Below are 19,120 nucleotides of genomic sequence, written 5' to 3' on the forward strand. Positions count from 1 at the left end.
ACGTACAAACGCACTTACTTAAATACACTTACATAATTGGTCGCATTCAAAGGTAATCGTTATGCGGGGGTCCACTGTATAATTATAGCAGTTATAAAGTAAAAAATTGAATTTTTAATTTTTAACATGCTGATCTTCTACCACCAAGGCAGGGTGACCCAAAAGAGAGAAACTTTCACAGTTATTCACACTATCACTGCCTTACCAGAGGTGTACAGATGCGACAGTTTAGATTTCCCTTTAAACAGCAAATATCCCAAACCCCCCTTCCCCCCTTTTTTTTAATTGAATTATAGAAAATAAATTAAAAGAAAGACATGCTGATTAAAAAAAATAATTTAAATTTTTATTTTGGTATTGTATGATTTATATATTATTAGTAATAATGTCCATAGTGTAAATTACATGACAGTACATCTATTATGATTATTTGTACACTATTGTATATGTACTGCAATTATAGCCAATTTCTATCAAAACAAATTATTATGGTATAAATGCTTTCTTGAATAATAATATCACTGTACCAAATACACATGAAAATTGGCAACAGTGAAAACTGGCAACAATTGAGATTATTGATACAGTATATTTGTTAAGAAAACAAATAAGTAATATTACATAAGAAGTAATAAATGTTCTGTATTAATGGAGCAGTTCATAAATTTTTATTATCTTTTCTACCTTGTAAAAGACAGTACTTAAGAGAATAACTAATCAGATTATGTAACATTCACTTTGCAATTTGCAGGAAAATACCACTTTGCTCTTATATCTCACCAAGTGAGGAGATGATGGTTTCCCTGCAACCTGTAGCAAAATGGCTCGCTTTACTCTACAAGCATTTGCAACAGTGGGACAACTATGTTAACCTTACCTGTGAAGTCTCCCAAACCGACCTCACAGATGTACTCGTGAGACTTTTACAGGACTTTGATTGGGAAGATGATATTAAACAAGTGAGTGAAGTTTGTATATTTTTTTTTTCTTCAAAATCTTTATTTTGGCTTAAATGTTGTATTTTTAGGTTCAGATATTTGAAGGTTTCAACCATTGTGTCTGAGCTTTCAACTTTGCCTCTTTATTTTATGATTTAAATTCTCTTTAACAGAAATATAACCAGGAATGTCTTCAAAACAGTAAGCATCCTCACTAAGATACATGACTGTACGTACTTCGCACAACACTACTTACTCTGTACTACTTTCTAATCTATCCTGATCTCACGTATAGTTTGTGCCTGGAGACCTACTACATCAAATCACCTTCAGCCAATAATAACTCAACAAAAAGTGGTGGTATGAATGATCACCCAATCTAGTGCTAGACAACACATGCCCCAACTCTTCAAAAGTTAAAACTTATTCAGTCTACATAACATTCACTCATACAAAACATACAAACTATTTCTTTTTGCAGTATACAGAATGTGGTTTGCATTTTTATCAACACATCAGCTGTCTCCCACCAAGACAGGGCGACTCAAAAAAGAAACACTTTTGCCTTCTTTCACACATAAGCACTGTCTTTGCAAAGGTGCCCAGATATGACAGTTTAGATGTCACTCCAAACAGCCAATATCCCAGACCCCTCCTTGAAAGTGCAGGGAATGTACTTCCCACCTCCAGGACTCAAGTTTGGCTAACTGGTTTCCCTGAATCCCTTCACAAAATATTACCCTGCTCACACTCCAGTAGCTCATCAGGTCCCAAAAACCATTCATCTCCATTCACTCCTGTCTAACAAGCTCACACATGCCTGCTGCATGTTCAAGCCCCTTGCACACAAACCCTTTTTTACCCCCTCCCTCCCTTAATATTACAAAAGTGATCTCTTATGCCAATGAATTTGAATGGCTCCCATTTACTAGGTGTAATACTTTCCATTGAATATAGTAATAATAGTAATTATAACTAGGGGAAACTAATGCAAGCTAGTATACTTCCTAGATGCTGCATAGATTTAGTGTTTAAATCTCTAGTGGAGGGAATGTGAGGTAGGGGTCATCCTAGGAAAGGATGGAGGGAGGGGGTAAAGGAGTTTTTTATGCAAGGGGTTTGGACGTATAGCAGGCATGTGTGAGCACGTTAGATAGGAATGAATGGAGACGTACAGTTTTTGCGACTTGACAAGCTGTTGGAGTGTTGGCAGGGTAATATTTTGTGAAGGGATTCAGGGAAACTGAGTCCCTTCCCTTGCACTTCCCATCTCCAGGACTGAAGTCCTGGAGATGGGAAGTTTGGGATATTTGCCCTTTAGAGTGACATCTGAACTGTTGTATCTGTGTGCTTCTGGCAAGACATTGACAGTGTGAATGATAGAGAAAGTTTTTCTTTTTTAGGCCACCCTACCTTGATGGGAGACAGCCAGTGTATTAAGATTTTTTTTTTTTTTTTTTTTTTAACAATTCGGCCGTCTCCCACCGAGGCAGGGTGGCCCAAAAAGAAAAAATCCCCAAAAAGAAAATACTTTCATCATCATTCAACACTTTTACCTCACTCACACATAATCACTCTTTTTGCAGAGGTGCTCAGAACACGAGTTTAGAAGCATATACGTATAAAGATACACAACATATCCCTCCAAACTGCCAATATCCCGAACCCCTCCTTTAGAGTGCAGGCATTGTACTTCCCATTTCCAGGACTCAAGTACAGCTATATAAAAACAATCGGTTTCCCTGAATCCCTTCACTAAATATTTCCCTGCTCACACTCAGCAGATCATCAGGTCCCAAATACCATTCGTCTCCATTCACTCCTATCGAATACACTCACGCACGCCTGCTGGAAGTCCAAGCCCCTCACCCACAAAACCTCCCTTACCCCTTCCAACCTTTTCGAGGACAACCCCTACCCCGCCTTCCTTCCCCTACAGATATAAACGCTCTCCATGTCATTCCACTGTGACCCATTCTCTCTAAATGACCAAACCACCTCAACAACCCCTCTTCAGCCCTCTGGCTAATACTTTTATTAACTCCACACATTCTCCTAATTTCCACACTCCGAATTTTCTGCATAATATTTACACTATGTATTGCCCTTAGACAGGACATCTCCACTGCCTCCAACCGCCTCCTCGCTGCTGCATTCACAATCCAAGCTTCACACCCATACATACCCTTCTTTGCCTCCATAGATAACATTTTTTGTCTCCACATATACCTCAATGCACCACTCACCTTTTTTCCCTCATCAATTCTCTGATTAACCTCATCCTTCATAAATCCATCCGCTGACACGTCAACTCCCAAGTATCTGAAAACATTCACTTCTTCCATACTCCTCCTCCCCAATTTGATATCCAATTTTTCTTTATCTAATTCATTTGATACCCTCATCACCTTACTCTTTTCTATGTTCACTTTCAACTTTCTACCTTTACACACACTCCCAAACTTGTCTACTAACCTTTGCAATTTTTCTTTAGAATCTCCCATAAGCACAGTATCATCAGCAAAAAGCAACTGTGTCAGTTACCATTTTGTATTTGATTCCCCATAATTTAATCCCACCCCTCTCCCGAACACCCTAGCATTTACTTCCTTTACAACCCCATCTATAAATATATTAAACAACCATGGTGACATTACACATCCCTGTCTAAGACCTACTTTTACCGGGAAGTAGTCTCCCTCTCTTCTTCACACCCTAACCTGAGCCTCACTATCCTCATAAAATCTCTTTACAGCATTTAGTAACTTACCACCTATTCCATATACTTGCAACATCTGCCACATTGCTCCCCTATCCACTTTATGATGTGCCTTTTTTTGTTTTCATTAAATTTAATATCCCCAGCATGAACTCGCCTGAAATGCACCATATTGCTAGTGGCTTTCTTTTGTGCTTAACAATATTTTTATTAAATGTAAACTACATTTTGTATACTGCAGAAAGAAATAGTTGTTTGTTTGGTCATTCAGTCAGTAATTTGTAGATTAAAAAAAAAAAAATATTTTTTAAACGTAGACCTGCTCATTTTTTTTCCAGATGAAAAATGAAGAAGCAAATCAAACTTTCAGCTGTGAGTTTATCTTCGAGCAGTGTGCAAACATCAGTGAGCAGGTATGACTCTCCTACCTCTCTTAATTTGATGACCACACCACTGTTTATATAAAATTTTTATACTTTCTTAATTTTGAGAGTATACATTTGATTTATAAGTAATTTGTCTGAATCTTGTAGATTTTTTTAATAATCTCTTAACTTCAGTTACACCTAATGCTATTTATTAAAGTACTTTTCCAATATAAATTTTAAATTTATTTCCTAATAAAAATGTTGGTTATGCAAAGCTTAACATTTCAGTATATAAAAAGTAAGATACAAGAGCTACGGTATTTCAAATGATGAAGTTTGTGATATGATATAAACAGATTATTGTGTACTGGTATATATACTAATAAATTTAGGAAACCATTAATTGGTATGGATATTTGTTGTATATAAAGGGAAAAGGGACAAAAGAGATTGTAAAAATTATAGAGGAATAAGTTTACTGAGTATACCAGGAAAGGTGTACGGTAGGGTTATAATTGAAAGAATTAGAGGTAAGACAGAATGTAGGATTGCGGATGAGCAAGGAGGTTTCAGAGTGGGTAGGGGATGTGTAGATCAAGTGTTTACATTAAGGCATATATGTGAACAGTATTTAGATAAAGGTAGGGAAGTTTTTATTGCATTTATGGATTTAGAAAAGGCATATGATAGAGTGGATAGAGGAGCAATGTGGCAGATGTTGCAAGTATATGGAATAGGTGGTAAGTTACTAAATGCTGTTAAGAGTTTTTATGAGGATAGTGAGGCTCAGGTTAGGGTGTGTAGAAGAGAGGGAGACTACTTCCCGGTAAAAGTAGGTCTTAGACAGGGATGTGTAATGTCACCATGGTTGTTTAATATATTTATAGATGGGGTTGTAAAAGAAGTAAATGCTAGGGTGTTCAGGAGAGGGGTGGGATTAAATTATGGGGAATCAAATTCAAAATGGGAATTGACACAGTTACTTTTTGCTGATGATACTGTGCTTATGGGAGATTCTAAAGAAAAACTGCAAAGGTTAGTGGATGAGTTTGAGAATGTGTGTAAAGGTAGAAAGTTGAAAGTGAACATAGAAAAGAGTAAGGTGATGAGGGTATCAAATGATTTAGATAAAGAAAAATTGGATATCAAATTGGGGAGGAGGAGTATGGAAGAAGTGAATGTTTTCAGATACTTGGGAGTTGACATGTCGGCGGATGGATTTATGAAGGATGAGGTTAATCATAGAATTGATGAGGGAAAAAAGGTGAGTGGTGCGTTGAGGTATATGTGGAGTCAAAAAACGTTATCTATGGAGGCAAAGAAGGGAATGTATGAAAGTATAGTAGTACCAACACTCTTATATGGATGTGAAGCTTGGGTGGTAAATGCAGCAGCGAGGAGACGGTTGGAGGCAGTGGAGATGTCCTGTCTAAGGGCAATGTGTGGTGTAAATATTATGCAGAAAATTCGGAGTGTGGAAATTAGGAGAAGGTGTGGAGTTAATAAAAGCATTAGTCAGAGGGCAGAAGAGGGGTTCTTGAGGTGGTTTGGTCATTTAGAGAGAATGGATCAAAGTAGAATGACATGGAAAGCATATAAATCTATAGGGAAAGGAAGGAGGGGTAGGGATTGTCCTCGAAAGGGTTGGAAAGAGGGGGTAAAGGAGGTTTTGTGGGAGAGGGGCTTGGACTTCCAGCAAGCGTGCATGAGCGTGTTAGATAGGAGTGAATGGAGACGAATGATACTTGGGACCTGACGATCTGTTGGAGTGTGAGCAGGGTAATATTTAGTGAAGGGATTCAGGGAAACCGGTTATTTTCATATAGTCGGACTTGAGTCCTGGAAATGGGAAGTACAATGCCTGCACTTTAAAGGAGGGGTTTGGGATATTGGCAGTTTGGAGGGATATGTTGTGTATCTTTATACGTATATGCTTCTAAACTGTTATATTCTGAGCACCTCTGCAAAAACAGTGATAATGTGTGAGTGTGGTGAAAGTGTTGAATGATGATGAAAGTATTTTCTTTTTGGGGATTTTCTTTCTTTTTTGGGTCACCCTGCCTCGGTGGGAGACGGCCGACTTGTTGAAAAAAACAAAAAAATATTTGTTGTTAAAAGAAACATTTATGTTGGTTTGCCATACATTGTTGATAAAAAATTTATGTTAAGCAAAGTAACATGGTAAGCCCCTGAGGTAATGATAAATTGTCCAATACATTTCTTAAGAAAAATGACATAGACAGTTGATAGAATAGACAGCCTGAAAATTAGATTTGTATTCAAACTTTTGTTGTCTTCTGTAGGTAAAGGATTTAGCAACACATTACTTACAAGATGAAGAAGCTGTGCAGCACCTCTCGACCTGCCTAGTTTCTGCTACCAATTCTACAGCTGGACTCCAGTTCCAAGGGTTTGTGACTGAATTGGTCTTGTAACATGCTTTAATGCATGAGAATCACATTCCTCTTTAAGGCTCTTGGGGTTTCACTTGTAATATGTAGTGACCTAGTGTGACTTAGAGTGAACTGAGGCAACTTATGTTGCATTTATATGAGCCTCTTTATATGTAGCTACCTTAGTGATACATTAATACTACGTACTGTATACATATGTCCTTATATTTTTGTTACAGAATTTTGACAGTAGCTGGAGACTTATTTGGTTTGGAATCAAGCAAGAATATATCATATGTACTCTCAGATGCCATCGCATCCTTACCTGGTATATCATTAGCTCTTCGAACCCTTGGCTCTAGAGTGGCAGTGATGATCCCTTTTGAGAATATCCTCATAGACAACTATGAAACAACTTTAAACTTCAGTACAATGGTTATAGATGCCATTAAGAATGACTTATTAGTGGATGTCAATCGTGTAAGTGGATAATTAAATTTAAGCTACAATAATTTTTATATTTAATTGTTCTCACAATTAGCTTTCTCTTATGGCAGTTTGACACTGCACTAAAGTAAAAAAGAATTAGACACATGAGCAACATCCGGGTATTTTTAATTTGTAGATGTTTTTCCAGTGGCTTTATCAGTACAACACAAGGACATAGTGTGAAGAATGCAGAACTATATACAAAAGATGAGGTAATCAGTCTCAGACTTGGGCTGGTAAAGAGCACCGTAGTCTTCAAGACTACAGTGAAGACTGTGGTGACTGCAGTGAAGACTATAGTAAAGAGCACCATAGTCTTCAAGACTACGGTGCTCTTCACCAACTCCAAGGCTGATGGACTGATTACCTCATCTTCTGTATATAGTTCTACATACTTCATATTATGTCCTTGTATTATATTGATAAAGGCACTGGATGGCAGAATGTCTACAGATAAAGATACCCAGATGTTGCACATGTCTAATTCTTCACTGTGCACTCTGAAAATATAATAAAGCAATGGCTTCCAATTTCTTCTGGTTCCTGAGATCTAAGCAACTTGTAAGTGAAAGCACAGCTTTCAGTGTTTACACACACACTACTAGTTAACAGAAACCTAGACTGTGGTGATTTTTCATGAGATGTGTGTGGTATATGTATACTGTAAACTTTGTATTTGGTTGGTTTTCATGGTATTGAAGTGTGTTAAATAACTTTAAATTTGATTGCTTGTTTGTGTGTGAAGCTGCACCAAGTATATATGGTGACAAAATGTTACAAAAAGCTTTGAATTATTATTATTATTATAATCATAATGAAGTCTTTCCTCCATGGGGAAATGGAACAGAATTCTTCCTCCGTAAGCCAAGCGTGTTGTAAGAGGCGACTAAAATGCTGGGAGCAAGGGGCTTGTAACCCCTTCTCCTGTATATATTACTAAATGTAAAAGGAGAAACTTTCATTTTTCTTTTTGGGCCACCCCGCCTCGGTGGGATACGGCCGGTGTGTTGAAAGAAAGAAAGAACCAAGTCTTTAACCCAGGCCTATGAAATACTAAGTGTTGTTTCATTTTCATTGAAGAAAAAGTATGTACATAAAGTATATACACATACATGTAGTGTGTTCCTCAAGTGCAGTTTCAAACACAGATCACTTGTTTACTGTAAATTTAATAACCAAAAACATCAATCCAAAGAAATTTGTTTCTGGAATTTTAACTCAAAATTGCTATAACACAATTTTTTTTCTCTGAAATTTTAATTTCCTTCATCCTCTGAGTATTATATCATTTTATTTGCATTTTCAAGATCATATTATAGTATTTTTTGTTATTAAGATATGGTGCGGAAAACTTTCCTGGTACAGAAATAGCACAGCCTGTTAGGAAATTAGCATAGTGGGACATTATTGTAATCAAAACTAAGTTCTAAACCACCAGAATCATGCAGCATAGTGGAGGTATAACCAGGTTAGATATGTGATATCTAAATATTTTTTTATTTAAAAGCCTTAAAATGCATGATTAGTAATTGCAGTCAAAACATTGAAAATGTTAATTGAAACAGATCATAATACAGAATTTATTTATATACATATATATGTTAAGAATCTTTATGTACCTTAACTTGATAATGAATTTCCAAGTGTTTTTTATATAATTCTAGATTTATGGGGCTGATTCTCAAAGGCTTACAAGCTTACTGTCATCTCTTGAGAATATGAAGAAGTGGCTTCGAGTTAGAAATAAAACAGAAGCAACAAATAATATTTTCAAAAGGAGTGCACAAGTTACACCGATTGAGATGTTATACCAAGTTATCCAAGACATGGGTCAGGAGTATTTTACCAGAAACCTCATAGGAAATCTTAATTACACCTATCTAAATACTGAGGTAAACTATTAAACTGACGTATACTGATTAGATCATATAGGCTGTAGTGATATTCAGTGTTGCCATGTAACCTATGAGTCGTCCAAGACTGAAAATATGTTTTTTGTGTTTTTTACACACTGGCTGTCTCTCACCGAAGTAGGGTGACATGTAAAACAAACTTTATTTCTTTGTACAGTATACAAAATGTAGTTTACATGTTTTTTTTTTTTTTTTTTTTTTAACAAGTCGGTCGTCTCCCACCGAGGCAGGGTGACCCAAAAAAAGAAAGAAAATCCCCAAAAAGAAAATACTTTCATCATCATTCAACACTTTCACCACACTCACACATTATCACTGCTTTTGCAGAGGTGCTCAGAATATAACAGTTTAGAAGCATATACGTATAGAGATACACAACATATCCCTCCAAACTGCCAATATCCCAAACCCCTCCTTTAAAGTGCAGGCATTGTACTTCCCATTTCCAGGACTCAAGTCCGACTATATGAAAATAACCGGTTTCCCTGAATCCCTTCACTAAATATTACCCTGCTCACACTCCAACAGATCGTCAGGTCCCAAGTATCATTCGTCTCCATTCACTCCTATCTAACACGCTCATGCACGCTTGCTGGAAGTCCAAGCCCCTCACCCACAAAACCTCCTTTACCCCCTCTTTCCAACCCTTTCGAGGACGACCCCTACCCCTCTTTCCTTCCCCTTTAGATTTATATGCTTTCCATGTCATTCTACTTTGATCCATTCTCTCTAAATGACCAAACCACCTCAAGAACCCCTCTTCTGCCCTCTGACTAATGCTTTTATTAACTCCACACAGTTTACATGTACTGTAATCAAATATTGTTAAGCATGCCAGAAACACTTTCACCATCATTCTTGCTAATATGGTTTCATTAGTTTTAAATAATTGTTTTCATGTGGAAGTGCTCGACCTTAACCCTTAAACGGTCCAAACGTATACTATATACGTTCTCTCGTGTAGCACCCCAAGTTTTTTGAGAATTTTTTTTTTTTAATAGGAAAAAAGAGCATATGGCACCCAGGCGTCCCCAATTTTTTTCATATGGTGCACAGTGAGTGCGCACACCCATTCTCTCATGTCTAGGCGACTCAGGCTTATTGTGCCAATGTTGAATGAATGACAAAGGAAACGTATACAGTGGACCCCCGGTATTCGATATTAATCCATTCCTGAGAGCTCATCGAATACCGAAAATATCGAAAAGCGAATCAATTTTCCCAATAAGAAATAATGGAAATCAAATTAATCCGTGCAAGACACCCAAAAATATGAAAAAAAAATTTTACCACATGAAATATTAATTTTAATACACACAAACTGAAGAAGACATGCACAGTTACATGACACTTACCTTTATTGAAGATCTGGTGATGATTGATGGGATGGGAGGAGGGAAGAGTGTGGATGGTGTTAGTGTTTAGAAGGGGAATCCCCTTCCATTAGGACTTGAGGTAACAAGTCCTTTTCCGGGGTTACTTCCCTTCTTCTTTTAATGCCACTAGGACCAGCTTGAGTCACTGGACCTCTGTCGCACAACAAATCTGTCCATAGAGTTCTGTACCTCCCATTCCTTTACGATTTGTCTAAAATGGGCCACAACATTGTCATTGTAATAGTCACCAGCACGGCTTGCAATAGCTGTGTTAGGGTGATTTTCATCCATAAAGGTTTGCAATTCAACCCACTGTGCACACATTTCCTTAATTTTTGAAGTAGGCACAATGGATTCCACAACTGGCATAGGCTTCTCAGGGTTAGCCCCAAACCCTTCAAAATCTTTCTTAATTTCCATACTAATTCTCACCCTTTTTACCACAGGGTTGGCACTAGAAGCTTTCTTGGGGACCATGGTGACTTATTTTGCAGAAACAAGCATAATATGGAATGTACCGAATGTATCCTTAGATGCGCGCACACTGGCTGGCTTGTAAACACTGGCACACAAGGGGCAGTTCAGGCCACACATGGACACATCTCGTATGAATCGTATTGAATACCGGGTTTTCAATCGGATACCGAGGCAAAATTTTTGCGTTAAAATGCATCGAATACCGGATTTATCGAATACCAGGGGTCCACTGTATATACGTTTGGGGCGCTACGCGAGAGAACGTATATATACGTTTGGACCTTTTAAGGGTTAATGGGTCATACAGTACATATACAATGGGAGTAACCAGGTTTGATCCAGGAAGAGGAGGATACCTGTACATTCTTGACTCGAGCTCTTCATCAGCATTTAATATTTATTTGGCAAATTTCTGAATAATTTTTTGGAGTTGGAGTGTTAAATTTAATTTTTAAATGTATGTTCTAAAAAAAATTATTACTTTGATATGGTGCACATGGTATGGTACCTACCATGTGTATTGTATCATGGGAACCATATCATAGTATTGCATAATTTATTTAGAGCACTCATTTAAAAATAAATTTAACATTCCAGCACCAAAAAAATGTTCAGAAATTTGCCAAATAAATAAATATTAAATGCTGGTGAAGAACTCTTGAGCCAAGAACATAGAGATAGCCTTCTTTTCCTGGATCAAACCTGGTTACCCCCATTGTCTGTGCTGTATGACCCATTAAGGTTGTATATAGTATGATACACATGGTATCATATATGCAGTATGGTACATGTTATAATAGTACTGTACTATTATATTTTTAATTGCTAGTGGGTCTCTAGTTTCTAAATTGTAATAAACATTCCATTTAATTTTCAAAGATTTTCAGTTAAAGGTTTTAGGTTCCTAAGATTAATCACTGCCATATATTTTTATTATAATTCATAATCTATGAACTCTGGGCTACAAAGTTAAACAGTTGGTGTTCTCCTCCACATTCTTTAAAGTTTGGCATATTTGTAACCCAGAGTTTATAGATGAAATAATGAATCTACTGCATATTAAATATCACTTGTTACTATATTCATTGAGAATAGCTACACTCTTAGGGGTCATATATCACCTGGAAAGATAATTGGGTTTGATCCAAGGACTGGAAGGATACCAGTAATTCCTTGGATCAAGAGCTCTGGACCAGCATACAAGCAGCAAAACCTTTTAGAGTATTAATAAATACGTATTTCAAAATTGCAAGGAATACCTTTTACATACCAGAAGATAAAAAGCGATACTCAAGTAAAATAAGTCAGTACATACATTCATAAGTAAATTTTATGGCAATTCCTTCCTTACTCAAAGTGATTAACAATAAAGTTGTATGTATAGCTTTAAATTTTATTAAGTACAATAGTGAATTTCCCAGAGAATAGTGACAGTTGTGTTTTTTAATCTATAGAGAGGGTGGGGCTGTGTGTAATATCAAGTGGATTTGCCAGTGTGATTAAAACTAGACATGCGAAATTGTAATAATAGCATTACAAATGAACCACGGAACGGGTAGGGTTTGAACCCATGGCGAGTGAGTCGTAAAATTTCAGGCCAGTGTACAAACCACTCATCTAGCTGGATACATTGATTCATCCAACTCATTTGCCATGAGTTCAAACACCACCTATGGTTTATAAAACTAGACACTATATAAATTACTTAAATAAAAGAGTATTATTGTTTTCTTTTATACCAGATTGAGACCATAAGAATGCAAGCTCTGCTGTCCTCAAACTGGGTTAACCCTGTGATGATACACATGAATACTGCTGTTGCCAGCCTCTCAGAGCTCAGCAAGTTGGGGGCTGTCATGGATCTTAACAAAGTAAGATTTCTATTTTTTATTGTGAGCAGGGTAATATTTTGTGAAGGGATTCGGGGAAACCAGTTAGCTGGACTTGAGTTCTGGAGGTGGGAGGTACAATGCCTGCACTTTAAAGGAGGGGTTTGGGATATTGGCTGTCTGGAGTGATATCTGAACTGTTATACCTGAGTGCATCTGCAAAGACAGTGATTATATGTAAATGATGGTGAAAGTGTTGAATGATGGTAAAAGTGTTCCTTTCATTTTTGGGTCACCCTGCCTTGGTGGGAAACAGCCAACATATTTAAAAAAAAAAATTATATATATTTCCATACCTTGTGCAGAAATACAGTATAATGTCTGAAATTTGATTACGATTCATTTTATATATTTAAAAGATTGGTTGACTTTAAGTCCATCAGAAAGTGTGTTGAGTACATTAGGTGTTTTTTTTTTTTCCATTTTAAGGCTATTTTCTTAATTTTTCACTTTCACTGCAGTATCACTTGGTAACCTGCTTACTATTCTTAATTCTCTTCTACTTAAAAGCTGTCATACTCTACTTCACCTCTTAATTTTCTCGTTTTAGTTTTAGGTTTATTACTTTGTTACAGTCAAACCTCGTTATTTGTAGGATCACTTTTTCCATACATATCCTACACAGTGAACTTCACTGAATCATCTGAGGTTGAAAGCAGATCAGTCTGTTGATTAACTTTCTGCATTAACCAGGTAGTAATCTGTCTTTGTCAATTTTATGTCAGTCTGATTAACATTAGCTACAAATACTATGGCAGAGTATTAGAAGTTCTTGGTTCCTGCACAAATTCATTGTAGTGCTTAGTAGGATGTTGGTGCCCACCCCGTGGCCTGGCTGGCAAAGCTCTCGCTTCACACATGGAGGCCCAGGTTCGATTCCCGGTGGGATAGAAACATTTCAACTTGTTTCCTTATACCTGTTGTCCTGTTCACCTAGCAGCAAATAGGTACCTGGGTGTTAGTCAACTGGTGTGGGTTGCATCCTGGGGGACAAGATTGAGGACCCCAATGGAAATAATACAGACAGTCCTCGATGACGCACTGCCTTTCTTGGGTTATCCTGGGTGGCTAACCCCCCGGGGTTAAAAATATGAATGAGATCATATCTTATCTCACGTTTAATGATTACCTCCTCTATGAGAATGCCAAAACCAGATCATTGACTGCACTGTGTATGGACAGGTACATTCTCCCTCATAATTTACCCTTGGATAGTGCTTTCTGAGGCTTCACTTGTGGGAAGGAATTTCCTGCATAATTGTTGCCTACTTTAGGCAGGAGTCTATTGGTTTCTAATCATCTTCCAGCCTCCACTCAGTCTGAAGGTAGCCCTTGATGACATCATATCATCTATACAAGAGACTATTTTTATTTTCTAGGATGAGTCAGATAGTTGTCATAACCTGCTCACTTATAGGTATGCATTTTAGAAAAGTGCTTTCTGCACTGGTGAGGGTCAGGTCATCCAAGTAGATATTAGTCACAATATCATCTTTCTAGTTCTAGGTAGTGAAGCTATTTTCTTTAAGTTCATATTCCTGTGAGCATTGCTTCATGTCCTTAGCCAGTGCTACACAAGCTGTAACATTCTACTCTGAAAAATGAGGAGATGTTCTCCATCCTAAGTTAGGATTCTTCCTAAGACAATGGAGTACATTCATAAATGCTACATTGCTTTAACTCCAACAGTACACCACCAGCAGAAACCACTTGTCTTTATGGACTTGGATTTAATACACTCGTGTATCACTGATCAGAAGTATGTACAGTAATACTGACAGTTTGATTAAAAAAATCTCATGCTCATATTTCTGTACATGGAAGAAATCACAATAAAAAAAACGTGATTACAGTTGTACAAAAATACTCCAGTGAAAATAGAAAAAACACCTGAGCGCTTTCTATTTTCACTGTAGTATTTTTATATTTCTGTACATGTATTAGTATGAAAATATTCCTGGTGTGCAAAATATCTCTCACTAAAGATACTCAGGTGTTGCACATGTTATTCATCAACCTATCACACTCACACTTCCTTGTTCGATGCTGAAGTCTCTACCGCTCATAAGCCACAAACTAAACTGTAATACATTATGTACATTTTTTCCTGTCACTTTCTTCAATTATAGTACTTGTTGTTTAGATCATTACAGGGGAAGTTGACCCAGTGACCTTCCTGACAGGGTCAGTGCAGCTATTACAGATGAAACTCTGGACTAACTTAGCTCTGAGGTAAGCAATCTTTTAGTATACAAATATAAATTATTTCTTTATGCACTTCAGAATAATGTAGTTTACACATAACAAAACATTGGTAGGCACAAAAAGCCACTAACTAGTATGAAATGCATTTTGGGCAGATTATTCATATTATAGTAGGTCATCAACTATTTTGCTATCAGTTATTTATGTATCTTTAACTGTTTTTTAACACATCCAGTCATATCCCAACATGGCAGGGTGACCTGAAAAGAAAAGCTTAAGTTTTTCTTTTTACCTTTAGTAATTTATACTGGAGAAGAAGCTACTAGCCTCTTTCTCCCAGCATTTTAGCCACCTTTTATGACTTATATGTCTTATGGAGGAAGGATTCTGTAGCATTAAATATCTTGAAAACAATTTGGATTTACAGCTTCTATCCCTTTCTTACTTGTGTAGGGTTATGTATCTTGAAAAAAATTGGGAGTTTACACTTTGTATCCTTTTCTGGTAATGATTGAAATCTGTTTCAAGCAAATTCTTGGTGGCTGTAAATAAATGGGCAAATGGTTCCATATGGCATCTGTATTTGGATACACGTTAAAAAGACAGTAGATTTTCCTTTCAGTTTATTTCCACAGTCAATTTATTTCCACAAGTTGCATAATTTGTACAAAATTAGATGACCTTACGTCTCTCATGTGGAAATCCTCTTAGTTATGCAGAGCATACACAAATAACCTGCACATAAAAGAGAGAAGCTTACGACGACATTTCGGTCCGACTTGGACCATTTACGAAGTCACACTAACCAGAAGAGGAGCAGGACGGCTATATATAGGCAGGAAGAGGTGGTGGTGGTAGTAGTAGTAGTACAAGAATGGTATATAATACCGACAAGATGAAATTAAGACACATGCGCAACACCCGGGCATTCCCATCATAGACGTTTCGCCATTCAGCAGAGCATTTCGTGCAAGCTTAAACCTAACTTATGTCTAGAAAGACTAGTATTTTACATATGTGTGTTTAAGGTGGTAATGGTTTTCACAGTAAAATAGATTCCATTAATATGAGCAGAGATATCATAAGTTACATGGGAATAAAAAACTTACATTATACAATATTTAGATTCCATTAATTCAAAATAAAATTTCTAATAAAAATTACAATAAAAGTGAAACAAATCAGTTGCCTGTATTACAGAATGTGATGAGATAATATTTTACATGTATGTAAAAGTTCAACAGAATTCTTCCTCTGTAAGCCATGTGTGTTTTAAGAGGCAAATAAAATGCCGGGAGCAAGGGGCTAGTAACCCCTTCTGTATATATTATTTAATTTAAAAGGAGAAATTTTCATTTTTCCTTTTGGGCCACCCTGCCTCGGTGAGATATGGCCGGTTTGTTGAAAGAAGAAGAATGTATGTAAGACATTATTGATATTCACAGTAGAATTGATTTAGTGAGAATGACTCTGTATATAGACAGGTAGTCCTAGGAAGGTACATGAGAATAAGAATGCTATGGATTTTTCTTTCTTTTTGGGTCACCCTGCCTCAGTGGGAAGCTGCCGATGTCTTAAAAAAAAAAACTTAGATTATACAGTATTTAAAGTTTTCAGTAATTTACCCTAAAAATAAGCATTAGTTCTTTATACATTGTCTTTATCTTTCAGCTTTAGTGGCATCTTAGGAGAAGCTGTACCAGTTATTACAGGATCTGAGTTGGGGGATGACCTCCAGCGTGTAGTGGACGGCATTAACACACTCCAGGCAGCCAGGAACCTTGGCGTTGTTGACTTTACTAGTCTGTATTATTTTGTGTTCATTATCTTTTATTATTATTTATTTCCTATGGCAAAGATTTACTTATAACATTTATATGAAGACTCTGCAAGTAACTTACAAATTTTATGTGTAAATAAAAACTGTATATAGATTTCTTCAGGAACTTGCAGTATCAATGCCTCAGTGAATAGATATTTAATATGTGAAGCTGTTCAAGTTGCAACATAATGATTTTTTTAGTGAAGGTTCTGAAGTTACTAAGCCTACCCTAAATATAAAAAAAATATTGTACATATCTTCTACAATAATTAGAAATATTGTGGTACATATATTGTTTTACCTAATTTTGGTCATCCTACCTTGGTGAGAAATAACCATTATAGTATTTACTTCTCATTGACTGCATGTGTATATGTATGCATGTATATATATATACTTTCTGGGAATTTTCCATAATTAGTTTTTATCTCCTGGACAGTACCAACAATATCCATCATTTCAAACTGGACAGACATGCAGAAGTATCTGGAAGATGTCCTTCTGATGGATCCACAGGTTATTGAAGCTCTCAAGGACTCTCAGCTTAATCTTATGGCTGTAAGGAGCAACTCATGATTTGTCACCCTATTGAAGTCTAGTATTTAAGAAATGCACTGCATGCCTAACAGTATTTTATTACATATAAACTGTAGTAATTGTATACTGCTTAAAAGAAATAGTGTATTTTGTATTTAAATAGCTCTCTGGGTTAAATAATCCTGTTTCCTCTCAAAATATGAAATATGGAAGTATAGTAGTACCAACACTCTTATATGGGTGTGAAGCTTGGGTTGTAAATGCTGCAGCAAAGAGGTGGTTGGAGGCAGTGGAGATGTCCTGTCTAAGGGCAATATATAGTGTAAATATTATGCAGAAAATTCAGAGTGTGGAAATTAGGAGAAGGTGTGGAGTTAAAAGTATTAGTCAGAGGGCTGAAGAGGGTTTGTTGAGGTGGTTTGGTCATTTAGAGAAAATGGATCAAAGTAGAATGACATGGAGAGCGTATAAATCTGCAGGGGAAGGAAGGCGGGGTAGGGGTCGTCCTCGAAAAGGTTGGAGGGAGGGGGTAAAGGAGGAGGTGTGGGCGAGGGGTTTGAACTTTCAGCAAGCGTGCATGATCGTGTTAGATAGGAGTGAATGGAGACAAATGGTATTTGGGACCTGACGAGCTGTTGGAGTGTGAGCAGGGTAATATTTAGTGAAGGGATTCAGGGAAACCGGTTATTTTATATAACCGGACTTGAGTCCTGGAAATGGGAAGTACAATGCCTCCACTCTAAAGGAGGGATTTGAGATATTGGCAGTTTGGAGGGATATATTGTGTATTTTTATACATATATACGTGTACTTCTAAACTGTTGTATTCTGGGCACCTCGGCAAAAACAGTGATTGTGTGCGAGTGAGGTGAAAGTGTTGAATGATGATGAAAGTATTTTCTTTTTGGGGATTTTCTTTCTTTTTGGGTTACCCTGCCTCAGTGGGAGATGGCCGACTTGTTGAAAAAAAAAAATTATAATCATCAAAATGAATGAAAATGGGGAAAACCTCTCCTAAACCACATTTAGTATAAAAATTTTGATAAGCTCAAATAGATGAAAATTTAGTATAGAAATGTGAAATTGGTTTATCTAAATTGGCTTATCATTTACCTTTAGCAGTATTGCCAGTACATCAGAACATGTTGGGTATATTTGTTTATTTACACTCGTGTCTCTGAAGTGGCAGTAATTAATATCACTTGTGAAAATAATAAAAATTTTTATACATTGTGTCTTTTGTAGGTAGTAGGTTGGTAGACAGCAACCACCCAGGGAGGTACTACCATCCTGCCAAGTGAGTGTAAAACGAAAGCCTGTAATTGTTTTACATGATGGTAGGATTGCTGGTGTCCTTTTTTCTGTCTCATAAACATGCAAGATTTCAGGTACGTCTTGCTACTTCTACTTACACTTAGGTCACACTACACATACATGTACAAGCATATATATACATACCTGGAGTTTACCTGGAGAGAGTTTCGGGGGTCAACGCCCCCACGGCCCGGTCTGTGACCAGGCCTCCTGGTGGATCAGCCCCTGATCAACCAGGCTGTTGCTGCTGGCTGCACGCAAACCAACGTACGAGCCACAGCCTGGCTCATCAGGAACTGACTCTGAGTTTTCTTCTGTTTTCTTTCTAGTTATTGTTCTTGTTTATTTCCTCTTATCTCCATGGGGAAGTGGAACATAATTCTTCCTCCGTAAGCCATGCGTGTTGTAAGAGGCAACTAAAATGCCGGGAGCAAGGGACTAGCAACCCCTTCTCCCATATAAATTACTAAATTTAAAAAGAGAAATTTGTTTTTCTTTTTGGGCCACCCTGCCTCAGTGGGATACAACTGGTTTGTTGAAAGAAAGAAGAAGTCTCTGAAGTGGCAGTAATTAATATCACTAGTGAAAATAATAAAAATTTTTATACATACATTGTGTCTTTTGTAGGTAGTAGGTTGGTAGACAGCAACCACCCAGGGAGGTACTACCATCCTGCCAAG

At 37.0% G+C, this 19,120-nt stretch overlaps 1 protein-coding gene across 2 annotated transcripts in view; it reads left to right on the plus strand.

Annotated features, from left to right (window-relative positions):
• LOC128687048 (uncharacterized) overlaps window positions 1-19,120 on the plus strand; it is a 195,726-nt gene that overhangs the window by 77,963 nt on the left and 98,643 nt on the right. For both annotated transcript variants that reach the window (XM_070082543.1, XM_070082544.1), the window contains exons 42-50: window positions 752-959; window positions 3,996-4,070; window positions 6,329-6,435; window positions 6,658-6,898; window positions 8,572-8,799; window positions 12,416-12,544; window positions 14,706-14,794; window positions 16,439-16,569; window positions 17,029-17,147. In XM_070082543.1, coding sequence (XP_069938644.1) covers window positions 752-959; window positions 3,996-4,070; window positions 6,329-6,435; window positions 6,658-6,898; window positions 8,572-8,799; window positions 12,416-12,544; window positions 14,706-14,794; window positions 16,439-16,569; window positions 17,029-17,147 — 1,327 coding nt within the window. The remainder of the gene's footprint in view (window positions 1-751; window positions 960-3,995; window positions 4,071-6,328; window positions 6,436-6,657; window positions 6,899-8,571; window positions 8,800-12,415; window positions 12,545-14,705; window positions 14,795-16,438; window positions 16,570-17,028; window positions 17,148-19,120) is intronic.

The sequence above is a fragment of the Cherax quadricarinatus genome, chromosome 7, assembly GCF_038502225.1.
Source record: "Cherax quadricarinatus isolate ZL_2023a chromosome 7, ASM3850222v1, whole genome shotgun sequence".
NCBI lineage: Eukaryota > Metazoa > Arthropoda > Malacostraca > Decapoda > Parastacidae > Cherax > Cherax quadricarinatus.